The sequence below is a fragment of the Bemisia tabaci genome, chromosome 9, assembly GCF_918797505.1.
Source record: "Bemisia tabaci chromosome 9, PGI_BMITA_v3".
Lineage (NCBI taxonomy): Eukaryota > Metazoa > Arthropoda > Insecta > Hemiptera > Aleyrodidae > Bemisia > Bemisia tabaci.
In genome coordinates, this window is record NC_092801.1 from 40,005,838 (window position 1) to 40,023,311 (window position 17,474).

Here is a 17,474-nt window from a genome sequence, read left to right on the forward strand (position 1 = left end):
AATTCATCGAAGGAAAAAACGTTATTGTTATCAGCTCGAAGGTAAAGCACAACCCACACCAAAATGACCTAGCCAATTATTACATGCGTTTTTGTATGTAAGGCTGTAGGTACACATTTGCTTAAGTGATTTAAAATCAGGAGGAGGCTTTTTTATATTAAAGTACCCAGATCAAGTATGCAATTTAAAAGACAGAATTCAATTTGTTTTCAATATATAAAGTATAATTTTGCAAAAAAAATAAAATTTTGCCGTAAAAAATTTACATTTGCATGAAAAACACACACTATTCTCACAAATTTAATACACAAGTGTAAAAGAAAAGACTAATTAATTACAAATATGCTTCCAATTTTCCTATATACGAAAAACTGAGCAGTGATCCAATCTTAAGGAGTCACTGAGCACAAAAAAAAAATAAAATTTAAGCTCAAAATCTCTTAGAATTTAGCCAATCCTGTTGCGTATATTACAAAGCCTCGTTTTGCGAACTTTCATCAATCATGATCAGTGAGATCCAGCTTAATGGATGTCTTCATCGTTTGATGGACAGTATCCCTCACGTCAACTTTGAAACACACTGAAAAAAAATTTTTCTTGAGTTATCGACTTGTCAACTTTATCGATTTGTCATTTCGTATTGACAAAATTTGGTTTTTTTTTTTAGTTAAAAAAGCGTCGTTTTGTCATGGTTAAGTTCCAGTTTAAAAAATGTTAGCAAAACAACTTTCCTTTAACTCAAAAATACCAACTTTTGTCGACAAAAACCGATGCTTTAAGTGAAATTAATAAATAGTCACCTTCCGGCGAAAGTATCCCAAGCGCCATGCGACATTCCAAAATTTCCTCTGCCATTTTATTTTTCACAGAGAAATGGTTGGTTGAATAATCTGTTCGAAAATTTCACCGAATGTTATCGGCAGCACAGAGAAAATTCGGTAACATTTTCGTACAGCTTCGTTGAACAATTTCCATGTCAAAAAATAAAATGGCGGCGGAAGTTTTGAAACGTCGTATGGCGCTTGTGATATTTTGGCCAAAATGTGGCGATGTCTCAAGAAATTTTTTTTTCAGCGTACATATTACTTTCCGGCCAATGTATTACAAGCGCCATGCGACGTTTAAAAATTTCCGCCGCCATTTTATCTGTTCACAGAGAAACTGTCGGTTGAATTTGTTTCAAAATTTCATTGAATTTTCTTTGTGCTGCGATAAAATGTAGCGAAATTTTCAAACAGATTCGACCAAAAATTTCTCTGTAGAAAAATGAAACGGCGGCAAAAATTTTGAAACGTCGCATGGCGCTCATGATACTTTGACTGGAAGGTGACGATATTCCAAGATTTTTTTTTTCTATGTACACATGAAAGCCAATGGAGATGTTGCATGTGTGAGGAATTTGCGATTTGACTGCTGATTCCTAGGTATGTAAAAGTTCGCGAGAAACACGATGGTGCCACTGGTTTTCTCTGAAATCATCTCCCAAGCTCAAAAAAAGCTCTCAAGTTGAGGCCAAAATGAAGGAGATATCCTACGCTATCCTAAAAGTCCGCCTCTACACCAAGACAAACTCTCCATGCAAAGATAGGGAGCAAATACATTAGCAGGGTTGCCGTGTTTTCAGTTTTGGAGTCCCCAAATAAAGTGGCAGCCCTGTCAATGTATTTGCTCTTTATCTTTGCATGGAGAGTTTGTCTTGGTGTAGAGGCGGACTCTCAGGATAGCGTGGGATATCCCTCCATTTTTGCCCCAACTCGAGAGCTTTTTTTGAGCTTGGGAGTTGATTTTAGAGAAAACCAGTGGCACCATCGTGTTCCTCGCGAACTTTTGCATAAGAATCAACAGTCAAATCGCAAATTCCTCACACATGCAACATCTTCATTTTTTTTTTTTTTTTCAATGTACATATGAAAGCCAATTAAGGAAACTATTTCAAAATATGCATGAGCCTTTGGTGTTCTTTTTTCAAGGCGGCGAGATTCAACTTGAGGCAGATGTTCTCCTTCTCCAAAACGGCGGCTTTGACAGCGATCTCGTCCTCCTTGGCGCGCCTTGCGTCCCGCGATTTCTTGGCCGCCTCGTTGTTCTTGCGCCGCCGCTCCCAGTACGCCTCGTCCTTCCCGTTCTCACATCCGGTCGAGACCGGAAGTTGCCCCTGCTCGCAGTCACTTCCGCTTCCGCTCCCGTCCAACTCCTCCGCACTTCCGGTCTGCGGACGCGGCCCGGATATCCGGTCGTGGGCGAGCACTGAGATCGGGAGGAAGTCCGCCGATTTCCGCTGTTCTTTGTAGTTTCCGGTCTGGCCCGGAAGCTCGGGTTGGCGGGACGATTGGTCGAGTGAGATCTCCGAAAAAGGCGGGAGCCGGTGGTAACCGGAAGCTCGCGCTTGTTGGATCCAGTTTTGTGGGTTTCCGCTCGAGAGGGATCGGAGAGCTGCGTAGTACTGAGACGCGTCGAAGGATCTGTTTCCGGTTGCGGTGAATGCTGAACCGGAAATGGACTCTGTGGAGTCTGACATCCTCTGAAAAAAATAAGATTTATTGAGAATTTAGAGAGGTGCCTCACATTGAAACGCAGGGCCGATTGTATATTTTGTATTGTAAATTTTTTCAGAGAATCTGTGCGTGTCTTTTAATGAATATTAATAGAAATTCAAACATTAACTGTGGGTTGCAACGTTGCAAGCGAGGTCAATAAGCTCTTTTTCGCGTGGGACCATCGATATTCGAGTTCGTTTACGGCAGGCGTGACATACAACTATTTGACCACGAGTGTAAGCATGTTGCAGCTCCGCCGGATTGAAGGCGCGACAAACTGCGAAGATGTCTTGACCGCCCTGCCGACCCTCCCTGGCGGGACGAACGCTACAATCGCTGCGACACTTAGACGATGCGTCATTATTTATGACTCCCCTCATATTTTCAGCATAAAATCATCAAAATAACTATCTTACAGCTACGATTTAGAATCATGGACCATCGCGGTCCTATTATATTTAGTCCTATTTTCCATTTTTTGTTTTTGTTTTTACCGATAACTTTCCATGGTCCCTGATTCTTAATCGTAGGTATTCGGGTAGTTATTTTTGTTTTTTATGCTGAACATATGAGGGGAGTCGTAAATAATGACACATCGTCTAAGTGTCGCAGCGATTTTAGCGTTCGTCCCGCCAGCGAGGGTCGGCAGGGCGGTCAAGACATCTTCGCAGTTTGACGCGCCTTCAATCCAGCGGAGCTGCAACATGCTTACACCCGTGGTCAAATCTATACTATAAGCTCCGAGACCTCCTAATTTTGCGAAACTGGTAACGCTTAGTTCCAGCGTTCTATCGGGCCGATTTTCATGATTTTTGCGGCTATCGACGGGCAATTGTCTCTAGATAAGCCAACTCCTTTCAGATTTTCAAAATATGGCCCAGGTTTTTTTATATTACGTGGTAAAGTTGCGAATTCTCCCATTTAAACAATGTAAATTTATACTTTTTGTCATAGTTCGTTTGAGCATTCTACTGGGCCGATTTCCATGATTTTTGCGCAAATCGACAGGTAATAGGCCTTAGATGAGCCCGCTGTAATCAGATTTTGGAAAAAGGACCCAGGTTTTTTTAAAATCACGTTATAAAAGTGAGTGAGTTTACAGAATGCTCCGGTACTGCTACCGCTATGCGCGGGAGGATGCGCAGTGGTCGAGGAGGTATGCGCAGTAGCTGTGTAGCCTGCGCATCAGCTCTACACTTATCTACACAAGATGCGCGCCGACGCCCTCATGTCGAGCGGTGGCCGAGTCGTCTAAGCCGTCGAGTGCGTCTACCATGAACTCAGTATGGGTTCGATCCCCGACACATGTAATTTTAAATATTACCTGCCTATCATTGTTCATTGTTTTACTACAATATTTCATCAAGCAGTCATTCCAAAACTCGTCCTTTTAATTTTAAAGTAATTTTGAGTAAAGTTTAAAATTAAAGTATACCTCATGTCGTAATTTTTTAGGGGAAAAATAAAACTAACACTGATAGGAGGGTAAAAATAGGGCCGCGAAGCGGCCCATTGATGGCGCGGAGCGCCTTCTGGGGGTTGGGCCGCGTAGCGGCCAGGGGGCGTAGCCCCCTAGTAGTTTTATGTCACGCCTGCCGTAAACGAACTTGAATGTTGATGGTTCTACGCGAAAAGGAGCTTAATGAACTCGATTGTAACGTTGCAAACCATAGTTAATGTTGGAATTTCTATCAATATTTATTCAAAAACACGCACAGATTCTCTGAAAAAATTTACAATACTTTTACGAACGATTTTAATTGAAATCACGGGAAATTTCGTCACGACATTATATTTAGTCCGTTTTTTCTTTTTTTGTTTTTATCGAAAAAAAACGTGGTCCCTGATTCTAAATCGTAGCGGTTAGGATATTTATTGTTGTTTTTTATGCTGAAGATATGAGGGGAGTCATAAATAATGACGCATCGTCTAAGTGTCGCAGCGATTTTAGCATTCGTCCCGCCACTGCGAGGGTCGGCAGGGCGGTCAAGACATCTTCGCAGTTTGACGCGCCTTCAATCCGGCGGAGCTGCAACATGCTTACACCCGTGGTCAAATAGTTGTATGTCACGCCTGCCGTAAACGAACTCGAATATCGATGGTCCCAAGCGAAAAAGAGCTTATTGACCTCGCTTAATTGCAACGTTGCAACCCACAGTTAATGTTTGAATTTCTATCAATATTTATTAAAAGACACGCACGGATTCACGGAAAAATTTACAATACTTTTACGAACGATTTTAATTGAAATCACGGGAAATTTCGTCGCGATATTGTAACATTTAACATATCGTAACGCGGTTTGCAATATTCTGAAGGGCGCAAAATCTTTGAGAATTTTTTTTTTTTTTTTTTTTTTTTTTTTTTAATCGAACGATTCTTTTATTACTTTTCATTTTCCAAAACCAACTTGCAAACGTGAACGTACCTCAAAACTGTTTAAAATCATGTTTTTTTAAAGGTGAATTTGAGCATTTTCCTGACAATTAACATCCTCCTTCTGATCTGGAAGGGATGGGTTCCTGGAGGACCCCCCACCCCCACGAGAGCGCCTACTTTTAAGGGCGTCACCCTAAGTTTAGCCTAGGGCGCTAAAAATGTAAATCCGGCCTTGGCTGTTTGTGTTGCATAAGCAAAATAATGCAGGCGCATCAGCGTCTTTTTAACCCGTAAGTGCGCTACGTGCGCAGCGTAAAGTACAAAATCACTAGTTCTGATCGATACTGCATACATTCGAGAAATAATATGAATTATGAACAGCTTTTAAAGTATACTTAATAAAATACACTCAAAATATTTTGCAAAGGTTTTCAATAGGTATTTCCAAAATTGAAAAATGCGCATTTTTTATCGTAGCATTAAAATATGTTTGATAATCTATGTAGAATTTTCATCAAGTAAAACAAATTTAAATATCTTCAAAAATATTTCTCTGAATATTTTGCAATGATTAAAAACCCCTTGTCGCCACCTTTTCACTGGGCGTCCCTTCGTCGTGGAATTTTTAAAGGCTGAATTGAATCAGTGAATTCGAAAACACATCGTCTCGGGTTTTTTTCGATTTTCACTTTTGTACGGTTTAGTAACACTTATGGATAGACACATCTGCACGCAAAAGGAACTTTCGAAATTGCTATCAAAAGTGCTTGAAACAGCGTCGGGAAAAAGGAAAAATCGAAGTATTTCATTGGAAATACCAATTTTTGGCCATTTCAAGGGAAACGGGTGACCATCCGATTTTGCGGTTTTCTTTTTTCGGTTCAGTATACCTTACCAACAAGTTATATAAATATTCAAGCGTTATTCAGGTCGAAGAATATAAATTTTTCTGGGCAGACCATGAAAAATCAGTATCTGAAAGTCGGTGAGAGCGAAAACACACCAACTCGGAAATTTTTAAACGCTTAATTCTCTGTCATCAAACATGGTGTATCGATTTCAACTTGATGCTTTACAAAGTCTCTAAGTACTTGTCCTTTGGCACCGAAAAGGTTTTTCTTAAACTAACTTCTTCGCCCGCTGCGCAGTTTTTGGTGTTTCCTGAACAATATTTGGACTTATTTCTATCAAACAGACCTATGTGCAAGTGAGAAATATAGGTTGTGCTCGTTAGTTCTCTGGCCGTAAGAGTGAGTGAGAATAATAAAGCGCCAGTGACGTCAACGGAGATGGAAGAGCCGCCGTTCGCCGTCGTCCCGCCTCCGCTTCGTCTTTAACTCATGAGCCCTGTTCACAACGCTCTCGTCCCATCCTCGCGGCTCATGAATCCCGCACTCAGTTGGCACATAGGTCTCTTTGATAGAATGTAAAATCCCGCTTATCCAATTCTTCAAAAGGAATCACGCCCACTTTTACATTGCTTCTTATGCAGCTTCCTAGAGCACACCCCATATTTCTCACCTCCACATAGGTCTGTTTGGTAGAAATACGTCCATTTTTCCCCCGAGTTGGTGTGTTTTCGAACTTTACTGATTTAATTTTTAAAACATATTTACCTGTAGCGTGGGCGAATGTTGGGCGGCAGGCGACAAAGGAGCCCTTGGATCTGGAACAGAGGGCCTTTGGGGACCATCAGTGGCTGTGTTCACGTAGAGAGGGGCGTTTAGTCCGAGCCCATGCCTCGGGGTGTTCGCGGGTGCCGGGTTTTGGCGGGAATTTTGAAAATGCGGGGGCGATGGTGAGCGGGGACCCGAGTCGTCTGTGGACTCGCTCGTCGAGCGCGAAGCCCTCGTAGGGGTGGCCGGTGAAGGGGGGGTCCCTGCGTTCGCCACGTAGGCCTCGAACATACTCCTGCAAACTCACACACGGGATTAGGCACTAAGAATGAGGATGGATCAAGTGGACTACCTTTTGCAATTTGGAACTATAAATTCTGGCTCTTCTGGAAAAACACTTATCGACGGTGAAACTACCAAACCACGTATCTCATTTGCGGTGTCTAAAAATCTACGCTCGCATTTTATTTTTGTGAAGAAGACCAAATCAATATCATTCCTTGAAATTTTCACAGAATTTTCTCCGCACAAAGAGGAAAAATCACAGAAATTTTCAAGACTGTATGTTAAGTAGTTTTTCATTTAAAAAATAAAGTATGATAGGAGGTCTGCGACGGTGCAAACCGAGATACGTGGTTTGGTAGTTTTACCGTCGTTATGTACATAGGGAAACTAATCGCACATACGTTGTTTTTAAACCGGGCTAGAATTCATAGTTCCAAATTGCAAAATGTAGTCCAAAGTGTATACGGTGCAAATAAGCGAGACCGGATTAGATTCAAAATGGACCACTAGACAAGGTACGAATTTCAGCATTCTGATACCTACATGTTTATTCTCCACCAAAATTGCACGTTAAAACACGATGCGCACAACGACAATTACCGACTTCAACTCCTTCCGAAGATATTTAATGATTCTTGGTGCGTGAATTGAAACCACCCGCTCATTAAAACTCAATGCTCTAAGTGATTCACATCGCGCGCTAAACGTTATCATGAACGTCTGCGGTAAATAAATCTGGCAACCTCAATCTTGACGCTTTGGATCAGCTATAGCACATTGCTTATAGTTTGAAAAACACATGGTGGGAAATGAACATTGCTCGATCGAGAAGCTTGCTGAAACGCGATGTATAGTGCGCGTAAACGCGTTGACTCAAGTAGAGCTTTGAGTTTCTTGTGGGCGGGCAGTTCAAAGTCCTTGTAACCAATGTGAAATAAAAATGTTAATATCTCGGTTAGGAGTTGGTTCCAGTTATTTTCGTTGCGCAAATCGTGTTCTACGTGAAGTTCTGGTAAAGAAACATGTATTAGAATGCTTAAATTCGTACCTTGCCCAGTGGTCCATTAAGATGTCTTGATCTTGAGCCTGGGCACATAAATGCTTGAAACGTGTGATAATAGCAGGTCGACGACGTTGAAACTACCGGACCATGTATCTCGTTTGCGGAGTTTAAACCCAAGTAGCAGTAATCGCGATAAATAGCGATCTTATCGGTTCGTTATCGCGATTAAATCGATCGAAATATATCGAGATACTATCGCATTAAAAATTGCGATGCGCGATTATTAAATCGGCACACATCGTAATTTTTGGTTCGATTAGATCGCGATCAATTTTCGGCGATAACACCGAGATTAAATCGCCATTTATCGCGATTTTTATTTCGAAAATATCAAGATAAATTGTCGGGTGATAATAGCGCGATATTTTACCGTGATAAGAGCAAGGATAAGCGCTCAGATGTTGATGGTCTTGGCGATTTCATCTGATAAAATCGCAATATATGTAAAGCGATTTTTCTGTCCAGTAATGCTACTTGGGCTGTTATTTAATTTTTTTGAGGGAGAGAAAAATCAATATCATTCCTTGAAGTTTCCTCAGAGTTTTCTTCGCAGAGAGAAGAAAAATCATGGAGGTTTTCAATAGTTGACGTTGAGTAGTTTCCCATTTAAGAAATAAAGGGTGGCAGGACACAGGACGTCTGCGACGCGACGTCGCAAACCGAGATACGTCTGGTAGTTTTACCGTCGCGTTACGTCAAAGTGCAGGGCGTTCGGGACGAAAAAAGAATAGTTATCTGTTCGAAAAACACTTATAAATCGCTCGGTGAAATTCTATAGTGCCAATTGCCAATAGATAATGCGTAAACTGATTGTCCGTTATCCTCAACTTAAGGTGCGCCTTCAATTTTGCTGCATATGCAACAAACAAAGCGGCGATCGGTTAAAAATGTAACCGGGACACTACATACCCGGATCAATTCTCGAGATTTTCCAAATAATTTTGTGCAAGCCCGGCCAAAAAATTAAGAAATTCGCGCAAGTTTGAGAGCGCCAGTTTAGTTCTTGCGTGAAGAAGGGCCGTTACATGGATAACTTTCAGAAACTTTCATCAAATCATGACGAAAATCCGAAAGAAAAGCTGCAACCGTGTATGAATACCGCCGTCCAGTGGCGTGGCGTGAATTGCGATGTATCGATTGTTGTGCCATTTAAACCTATGGTAAAGAATCGATTATTACGGTGTTCGCTGCAAACAACGTGTTTATCGATCCTTCCCCATAGGTTTAAATGGCATAACAATCGATATATCGCAAATTACGCCACGCCACTGCCGCCGTCCAAAGTAAAAACACCGTAGCTCCACCCAACACTTTTCCAATTTTTTTCTGAAAAAATGCTGTTTTACAAAAAACCCCAACCGAATATCCCTCCTTCATTTTTTCAATAAAACTCCGTCACAGCATCAAGAACTAAAAATGAATGAATGAAGCCTTGTGGCAATTGAATTTTCTTGTGAGAGAGCAGTACGTGCTGGAAGAAAGGGAAACATTTTGAGTGGAGTTACGGCCTTTTTGCTGCAGACAGCAGAATAGTCAAATGTTTAAATTGTTAAACGAGACTTTGCATTGTTGCAATGCAATAATTTATCCTGGTTTTTAAATTATCAATGGATTATTGAACGAATAATTTGTTGCACTGGAAAAAAAACCACATTGGATCTAGAGTCCATACTCTTAAAAATATCGACAAGAAAAAAGTACTCTCGATTCAATCAGATTTAAACTTTAATCAAGAACCAAGCCTCTTAATATGAGCGGATTTCCTTTTGATTTAAGCTTAAATCTGATTGAATCAAGAGTATTTTTTCTTGTCAATGTTTTCAAGAGTCTGGACTCTAGATCCAATGTGTTTTTTTTTTTCCAGTGTGTAGTTTTTACTTTCAGCTTCAGATGATACTTGATGAAGGAAAGCGAAGGCGATCAGTTGGATTACATTTTGCAAGGAACCACTATCTCTGGCTCTTCCATAAAATCACGTATCTGCATAGAGAAACAAATGGCATGTGTGTTGTTTCTAAAATGAGCTAGAAAATGGTGGTCCCTTATTGCAAAATGTAATCCAGTTATTTTTGCATTTTTTCTACCGCATTTAACATGATTATGGAGCTCAAATTTACCTGCAATCTTGGTCGGTTGCCTCTCCAACTTTCCTGACCCGCAGATCAAGCACTGAGGCGGACGGAAGGTGTGCTTCTCGAGGTTCTGGGTTCGATTCCCTCTGGGGCTGACGCCGGTGACGCGAAAAATCCAGTGGTGACGTCAGGCTTGTCATGCTAAGGCCGTATTCAGTCATTTCGAAGGGCAAAAGTCACAGTGAGATGATCCTTTGGACGCCGTCGCAATCAGCTGAAACAAAATCAATTTAATAAATTAAATTAAAAACTGCATGTGATACAATTTCAAGAAGTACAAAAAAGGAAATACAGTATTCTCTCGCTACAACTACACTCATTATGACGGAAATCTCTCAACACTTATACCACTGAACACAAGTGACACGAACCACATCATTCACGAGATATAAAACGCCTGCATTAACTTGGGTATGCATCGAGCGCTACCTATATGCTCGATAAGTTATCTGTTCTGCGCCTTGAAGAGCGCGATTGGGAGACGCTCTATTACCGCATGACGCATGATTATGAAACGCCTGCAATTATTATTGTATGCAACACACATCACTCCCAAACCTGGTTAGTTACCTATTCGACTCCTTGATGAGTGTGGAAAACAAAAATTAAGCTCCAATTTGTAAGGATAAATGCAAGGTGAAATGCGGAATGCGTGCATTTAGCTGCATTTCGACGGTAAAACTGCAAACATGCGTATCTCACGCGCGATGTTTCAAAATCTCTGCTTCTGTTTTATTTCATTAGCTCACTGAAAAAAAAATCTCAGTGTATTTACTAAGAAAAGGGTAAAACTATTAAGAATTCAGGGTTCTATTTGATCCCAGTTTTTTCTTGGTAAAATTACCGTTTATGGAATTGGTAATTTTACCGAGAAATCTCGGTAAAATTATTGAACTTACTCGGTAATTTTACTGGACCTTGGTAAAAACGCCAATATTTTTTATCGACTGTGGTAGAATTACCGAGATAAAATGGCAAAGTTACCGGGAATTGATTACCAATAAAAGTGGTATTCTTACCTGAAAAAAAAACAGTAAAAATACCGGTTTTTAGGTAAGCTTACCAGTCTGTCTTGGTAAAATTACCAATAATTGGTAAAAAAAAGTGAGATGGTATAGGTACCAACGGACCGTAGTAAGAACGCCGAGAATTTTTTTTCAGTGAATAGGTGAGAATAGCCACCCATCCCCCGTTCTGAAAATCATGAGTAAGAATAGGTACTCTTTGACGAAATGCCGCCTAATAATTCAATGCGAAAGTGTTAAAACAATGCTGCCGTGCTAAGGAAGAACGCCGTATGCACATGCGAGGGTTGCCAAATCTCCCTTGATAAAACATGTATTTACGACAACATTCATGCATATTTTTCCTCGAAATTTTCAGATATTTTAGATTAAATTGCGTACAAAATTGTCTGAAAATTTTGGAGAACAATATTCGCAATTTTCGAAGTAACTTCGATTTTTATAGAAACTTGGCAACGTTTGGAGGCTCATACGGCATTCTTCCTTCGTGCGCTGCCGTGCTAAGGAAGAACGCCGTATGAACATTCGAGAGTTGCCAAATTTCCCCGGATAAAGCATGTATTTTTGAAGAAAGTTATGCATATTTCTCCTAGACATTTTCAGACTTTTTCGAAAAAATCTCCAACAAAATCCTCTTAAAAATTGGAGAAAAATTATTCACAAATTTTCCTGAAAACGCGTGGTTTGTCGAAAGAAATTGGGCAACGCCTGAAGGCTCATACGGCGTACTTCCTTAGCACGGTAGTGCGGCAGAATGAGGTGGTAGTGGTAGTGCACGGCAGTTCAGCCGATAAAAAAAGGTTCTCCGTCAAAAAACTGGACGAAAAAACCCCGAGCGGCTTTTCCAACAAGACGAACAATCGAACCCTCGACAATACCATCTTCACGGTCACTCTAAGTCAATTAGTTGCCAATTATTGTATGGCGCGCGTGGAGTTAGCGAAAACAAACTAACGGTTTTGTGTTTACGGGAACTATTTTTGCATCCCTCTCCGTTTTTCGCACTCAGTAACGGGACGGCTCACTTCCGCGGAATGGGATTCCCAACCCTGCCAAACTTACGCAGAAATTACTCGTTTTCTGGTGTTCGCAACCGAAAGGAAGCTTAGCAGACTTTTCTAATTCGATTTATTGTAAAGTTTCAGAATCCAATGACTGTTTTTGAGAAATTTTCAGCCTAGTTCGGTAGTATGCCAAGTCTTAGTAAAAAAAACGACGGAGAGTGGCGGAATGGTTTAAATGGGAGAATTCGCAACTTTACCACGTAATATAAAAAAACTTGGGTCATATTTTCAAAATCTAAATAAAGCGAGATCATCTAGAGACAATTGCCCGTCGATGGCCGCAAAAATCATGAAAGTCGGCCCGGTAGAACGCTGGAACTAAGCGTTACCAGTTAAACGCAAAATTAGAAGTTCTTGGAGCTTGTAGTATAGATTGCGAACAAAATTGTCTGAAAAATTTAGAGTAAAATGTTGACGATTTCCCAGGTTATTCATTTTCCATTGAAGGAAATATGGCAACGTCAGAAGGTTTATACGGCGTTCTTCCCTGGCACGGCAGTAGAGAGGACTCGTGTTATTTTTTTATTTTTTTATATGGGAAACTTGCGCAATCAGGCAACCACGCAATTCGAGCCCGTGCGACGGAAAAAAAACTCAGGGCAATGGCCGTGCACCTAAAAAAGGTTGATCCCTTGCGGTACCTTTTGTCATCTTTCCAATGAAAGGGACAAATAAAGATAAAGGACATGCAAAAAAAGGAGGAAGAGCAGGTTGTTCCTACCCACAAGAGCGCATTTTTTTGCGGAATATAAGAGCGCCACTAATTGGTGCTGTGTGCAGGATTGCCAGTTTTAAGAGAAGCTATATACGCTGTTTTTTTTTTATGGAAAATTTTCACACTCTCCTAGCAAAACGGCAACATTTGTATTGGTTTCCTGCTCTTTCTACATACGGCAATCTTTTTTCACGACGCAACTTTTCTGACCTGTCGTTTAAGTCTCCGAGGTTACTCTACAGAATTATGATTCTACTCGTTGCCGGAACAAACATTTTGAGACTTTGTAGTGCACTAATTAGCAATTACTGAACTCTTCATCAGTTAAGAGGGAGAACAAGAAAAATTGTATGCACCATGTACTGTAAACTTCTCAATTCTCCTCTCGTTACATCATTCACAGATAAACGATCATCTGAAAGTCATGCCGGAATTTTTCACATTGGCGGATCCAGAAAATTGGCAACATTATTTTTCTTCTTTCAAACCTATGGAAATGTATCGATTCCTGCAGGAGGCAGGCTCCGGCAAGAATCGATTACTTAACATAGGTTTAAATGGACGAAACCAGGTGTTGCCTAATTTCTGGATCCGCTTCTAATTCGCTAAAAAAAGGAAAATTAGACGGTCAAATTTAATCACCTCAATTATCGTCTTTTTAATTTCTGCTCAAAATTTGGAGACTTGAAAACACAATGTTGAACAAATTTAAAACTTTTCGAGATAAGTTGAGGCAAAGTTAGGGAAAATTGGCTCATTTAGCGGGAAAATCGTATGACCTTTGAACTGGTGTATTTGGGGGTCCGAACTCCCCCTTAAAATTAGTTTGAGGAGATTTCTGTGATTTTTACTTAAAAGTGCTTACAATTTGCTAAATTTTCCCGTTTTATTCTTTCACTACGATAATTTACCAGAGTCATGATTTTTTGAAAATAGGTCATATTTGACCTTTGACCCATCGTAACTCGGTCAAAAATTGAGATATTGTTGTGCAGTTTCGGCCAAAATTCTTAGTTTTTAATGCTCTTTCCAACAATGTATCACAGGATAGGGGTTACCATTTGAAAAAAAGTTGAGAGCCCCCCGCCCCCCCCCCCAGAGGGAGGGCCAAAATGTTGACCTCCCTAGAAGATGGTTCCCTTTGAGATAGAAACATTCCCAAAGTTTCGTTTTTCTATCTCTATCCGTTCAAAAGTTACGGGGGTACGGACTTTTGGGATACTCTGTACCTACAATAAAAATCAATAAATAATAGATGAGGGGCTTGAAAGACAACCTGGCGCATTATTACAGTTTCTGAAAAAATTGAGATATTATATGATTATTATATTAGATATTATATTATATGATTTCAAGTAGACTAGTATTAATGCATATTCTGTGAGAAATTCGCTCCCTATTTTAAATTTGAAGCATCAAAAGGTCAGTTTGAACTTTCTTTATTCCGCCATAAGGATCCATGTAATTTTGATATTTCAAACACGCATTTCTCGAAATAGCGAAAACTGTACTTATGCGCCTTGTCCTCCAAGCCCCTTATATGTATACAAAAATCAAATAAACTACATTATTATTTCATACCTAACGATGATTATTTCTCAGGAACAACTGGGTCGGTAGATAGACAGTCTTCGTAGCACAGTTATGATGGAGCATCATAGATCAATACTCGAGTCTTATGCGAAGCCTCGTCAATGTCACCACATTACGTTCCGGAAACGTTACGCTACGTTACGGAATTACGTTCCTTGTGTTTACGTTGTCGAACGATTGCGAAAAGTTCATTTGCGTGGGATGATCCTTCACGGTGAGGTTTGTCTACAGAGAAAACATTACAATCGACAACACTGCAATGTTAGAAAGCGATGCACAATAAACCACGGTTGAAGTAAGTTGCTTTTTTTGGCGAATGAATGAAAAGTATGCAAAATCACACAAGATTATTACAATCACAAACTACACACATTTTGCAGCACACGAAATTTCTGCCGCCGACTAAAAAAAAAATGAGCAGATTTGGATGGAAATTCACCGCCACAAAGTTCTGAAAAAACCGCTGGAATTTATGGAATAGAGTTACAATGCGGAAACGTTTGTATCATTGGCGAATGGCACATTCATTAGGAGACAAGATGAGTTTTAGTTATATCACACACGCGAATAAGTAATCAAGGATCGGTTATAATCAGCCCTTATCATATCAGGAAATCTTCGCGATAATACAGCTTCTTGATCCCGAGTGACATACCGAGTAGATACATCACAGATAATACACAGTGAAAACAAAGTTTGTAAATATTCAGAGTTTCAAAAAGCCAGCGATAGAAACAAAGTCTGAAACGTGGAGTTTACGGTTGTATTTACGAACTTTATTCCAATAATAAACAATATTCGGGGGGAAAAGACGCAGAAAAAATTGACCACGGTCAAGGAATTGAGGGCAATTCGGCACTTGAGTTCGATTAATTTACACCGACATAATATCAGCACAGAAAATAGGGGAAACAAGAATCGATAAAACACCAGTTTTGCACATTAGATGTAGATTTTATTTCTTTATTGCGCGACTATTGGTGGTTTTTAGCACTGAAACCTCACTGATGATTGCGGGCTGAGAGTGGTCCACAACGCTTGCCGAAAATATCGATTTTCTGGGGCTGGTCAGGACTGGAACGGTCCATCTAGGGGAGAGCACACTGACACGGAAATGGACCCCGAAATCTGCGGAAGGCTGGCAGAAACCACTATGTTTGACGGGGGATGGTGACACACTGAGCGGGACAATGGGGGAAGAACGGGAAACGTGTGGAATAACAGTACTTGAGAGGGTGGTTGCGCCGTTGCCAGCTTGAGGGAGGAACCCGGAGATCATTAGCTGGCCGTCGAGATGGACGATCTCGGGAAATCCTGGATACTACCGTGCTGAGGGAGGAGGAACGCCGTATGCGCCCTCCAACGCTGCCTAATTTCCTTCGATAAAACTCGAAAATACTGAGAAAATCGTAAATATTTCCCTACAAAATTTTCAGACAAATTTGTACGCAAATTAATTTAAATTATCTGGAAATCTCAAGAAAAAATATGCTTAAATTGCGTCAAAAATACACGTTTTATCGAGGGAAATTTGGCAATTCTCGAATGTTCGTACGACCTTCTTCCTTGGCACGGCAGCATAGTTGGACTGCATTTTGCAATTTGGACCTATACATTCCGGCCCGGTTTAAAAACACCGTATGTGCCATTAGTTTCCCTATGCACGTAAGTGTTTTTTCAGATGAGCCAGAATTTATAGGTCCAAATTGCTAAATGCAGTCCAGTTCGTCGTTTCTCGGGCGAAAGAACTTAAATCTATTCAAAGTTTGCAACATTGATTCAGATAATTCCATCTTTACATGGATGCACCTCCGCAATTTTATTTAATACTTTTTCTGATTCTTGTACGAGATCACCAGAAAATTTGGTGAAATTCTCAGCTACAAATTCCGCTTGGGAGAGGGAACCGGAGACCATTTGTCATTAGCTGGTTATCGAGGTGGGCGATCTCGAGAAATCCTGAATGTACATAGTGCATCGTTTCTCGGACGAAGGAACTTAACTCCGTTTCAGGGTTGCAAAATTGAATCAGAAAATTTGATATTTTACATGAAAGTATATCTCCGCAATTTCTGTTGAAAGTTCCCCTGATTTTCATGAGACCAGAAAAAATTTGGTGAAATTTTCAGCTGCAAATTCCGAAAATTCTCCAGGTAAAAATGACATTTGCGCTGGGAAATTTGGCAGCATTGAAATGTAGTTATGTTTCTTTGTGAGAAAACGACGAGTTGTAGACCGAAAATTGAAAACCTGGTTAGCATCATACGTTGTTGCTAAGATTGCGCGTGGAGTTATTCAATGTAAAAGGATCTAAATTCATTCATTTGTTAAACTTTGTATTAGGAAATTTCCTTTAATACTAGCCGCGCTTGATTACCACGATTTGAACATAAGAGATCAATTTATGAATTATTTCTCTGAATGAGACCCAAGTATAATCTTCAGTAGCGAAGAACTAGCGCATCAGCGACGAAAGACTTGATACAATAATATCAACTCCTACGTGACGTTGATTGCATAGCAATCAAAATGAAGGCGTTTTAGATGCTATGAATTTTTGTAACTGTACTGTAAAATAAGAGTCGAAAAACAAACTGACCGAGCGGTCTTGGGTCTAACACGAGTTAAAATCCTTTCTTAAAGAAGACACCTCATCGATTGCATCCTTAGTTTTTCAATCCTCACTTTATCGTTATTACTTTTTAAGAGTTGCTTCCTCCAAACTTTACACCGTTTATTTCGGCTGACCTTTCTCTCGGAATAGCTCTTTCAGACATCCTTATGGTGGATCCGTAGCTTCGGCGCAATGCATTCTGATTTCTGGGTACGATTTATAAACTTCAAATTTTAACCATTTAGTAGACTATTTTGAACACTTCGAAAATTCAGTGTTTAAATCAATTATCAATGAATATTCGTGCAGAAAATCAGCCTTAAAAATCATAAAACGAAGTCAAAATCACTGTTTCCGAATTGCAATCGATTTCAATGTATCCTACCGATAGTTACTTGATGATTGGAAACAGCAATTTTGATTTTATCTCAAGATTTTCGAAGGTGATTTT

General features: G+C 40.2%; 1 protein-coding gene across 2 annotated transcripts; it reads right to left on the reverse strand.

The window, feature by feature from the left end:
- Positions 1-202: 202 nt before the first annotated feature.
- LOC109033339 (uncharacterized) lies at positions 203-14,971 on the reverse strand. Of its 2 annotated transcripts, XM_019045917.2 has the most exons (4): positions 14,398-14,971; positions 9,998-10,226; positions 6,533-6,827; positions 203-2,521 (listed from the first exon to the last, which is right to left on the reverse strand). In XM_019045917.2, the coding sequence occupies exons 2-4, from the start codon at positions 10,171-10,173 to the stop codon at positions 1,928-1,930; spliced, it is 1,065 nt and encodes a 354-aa protein (XP_018901462.2). In that variant the 5' UTR covers positions 10,174-10,226; positions 14,398-14,971; the 3' UTR covers positions 203-1,927. The 2 variants fall into 2 exon arrangements, with proteins under 2 accessions (XP_018901462.2, XP_018901463.2); XM_019045918.2 differs by lacking the exons at positions 9,998-10,226; positions 14,398-14,971 and adding an exon at positions 7,866-8,013.
- Positions 14,972-17,474: the final 2,503 nt, after the last annotated feature.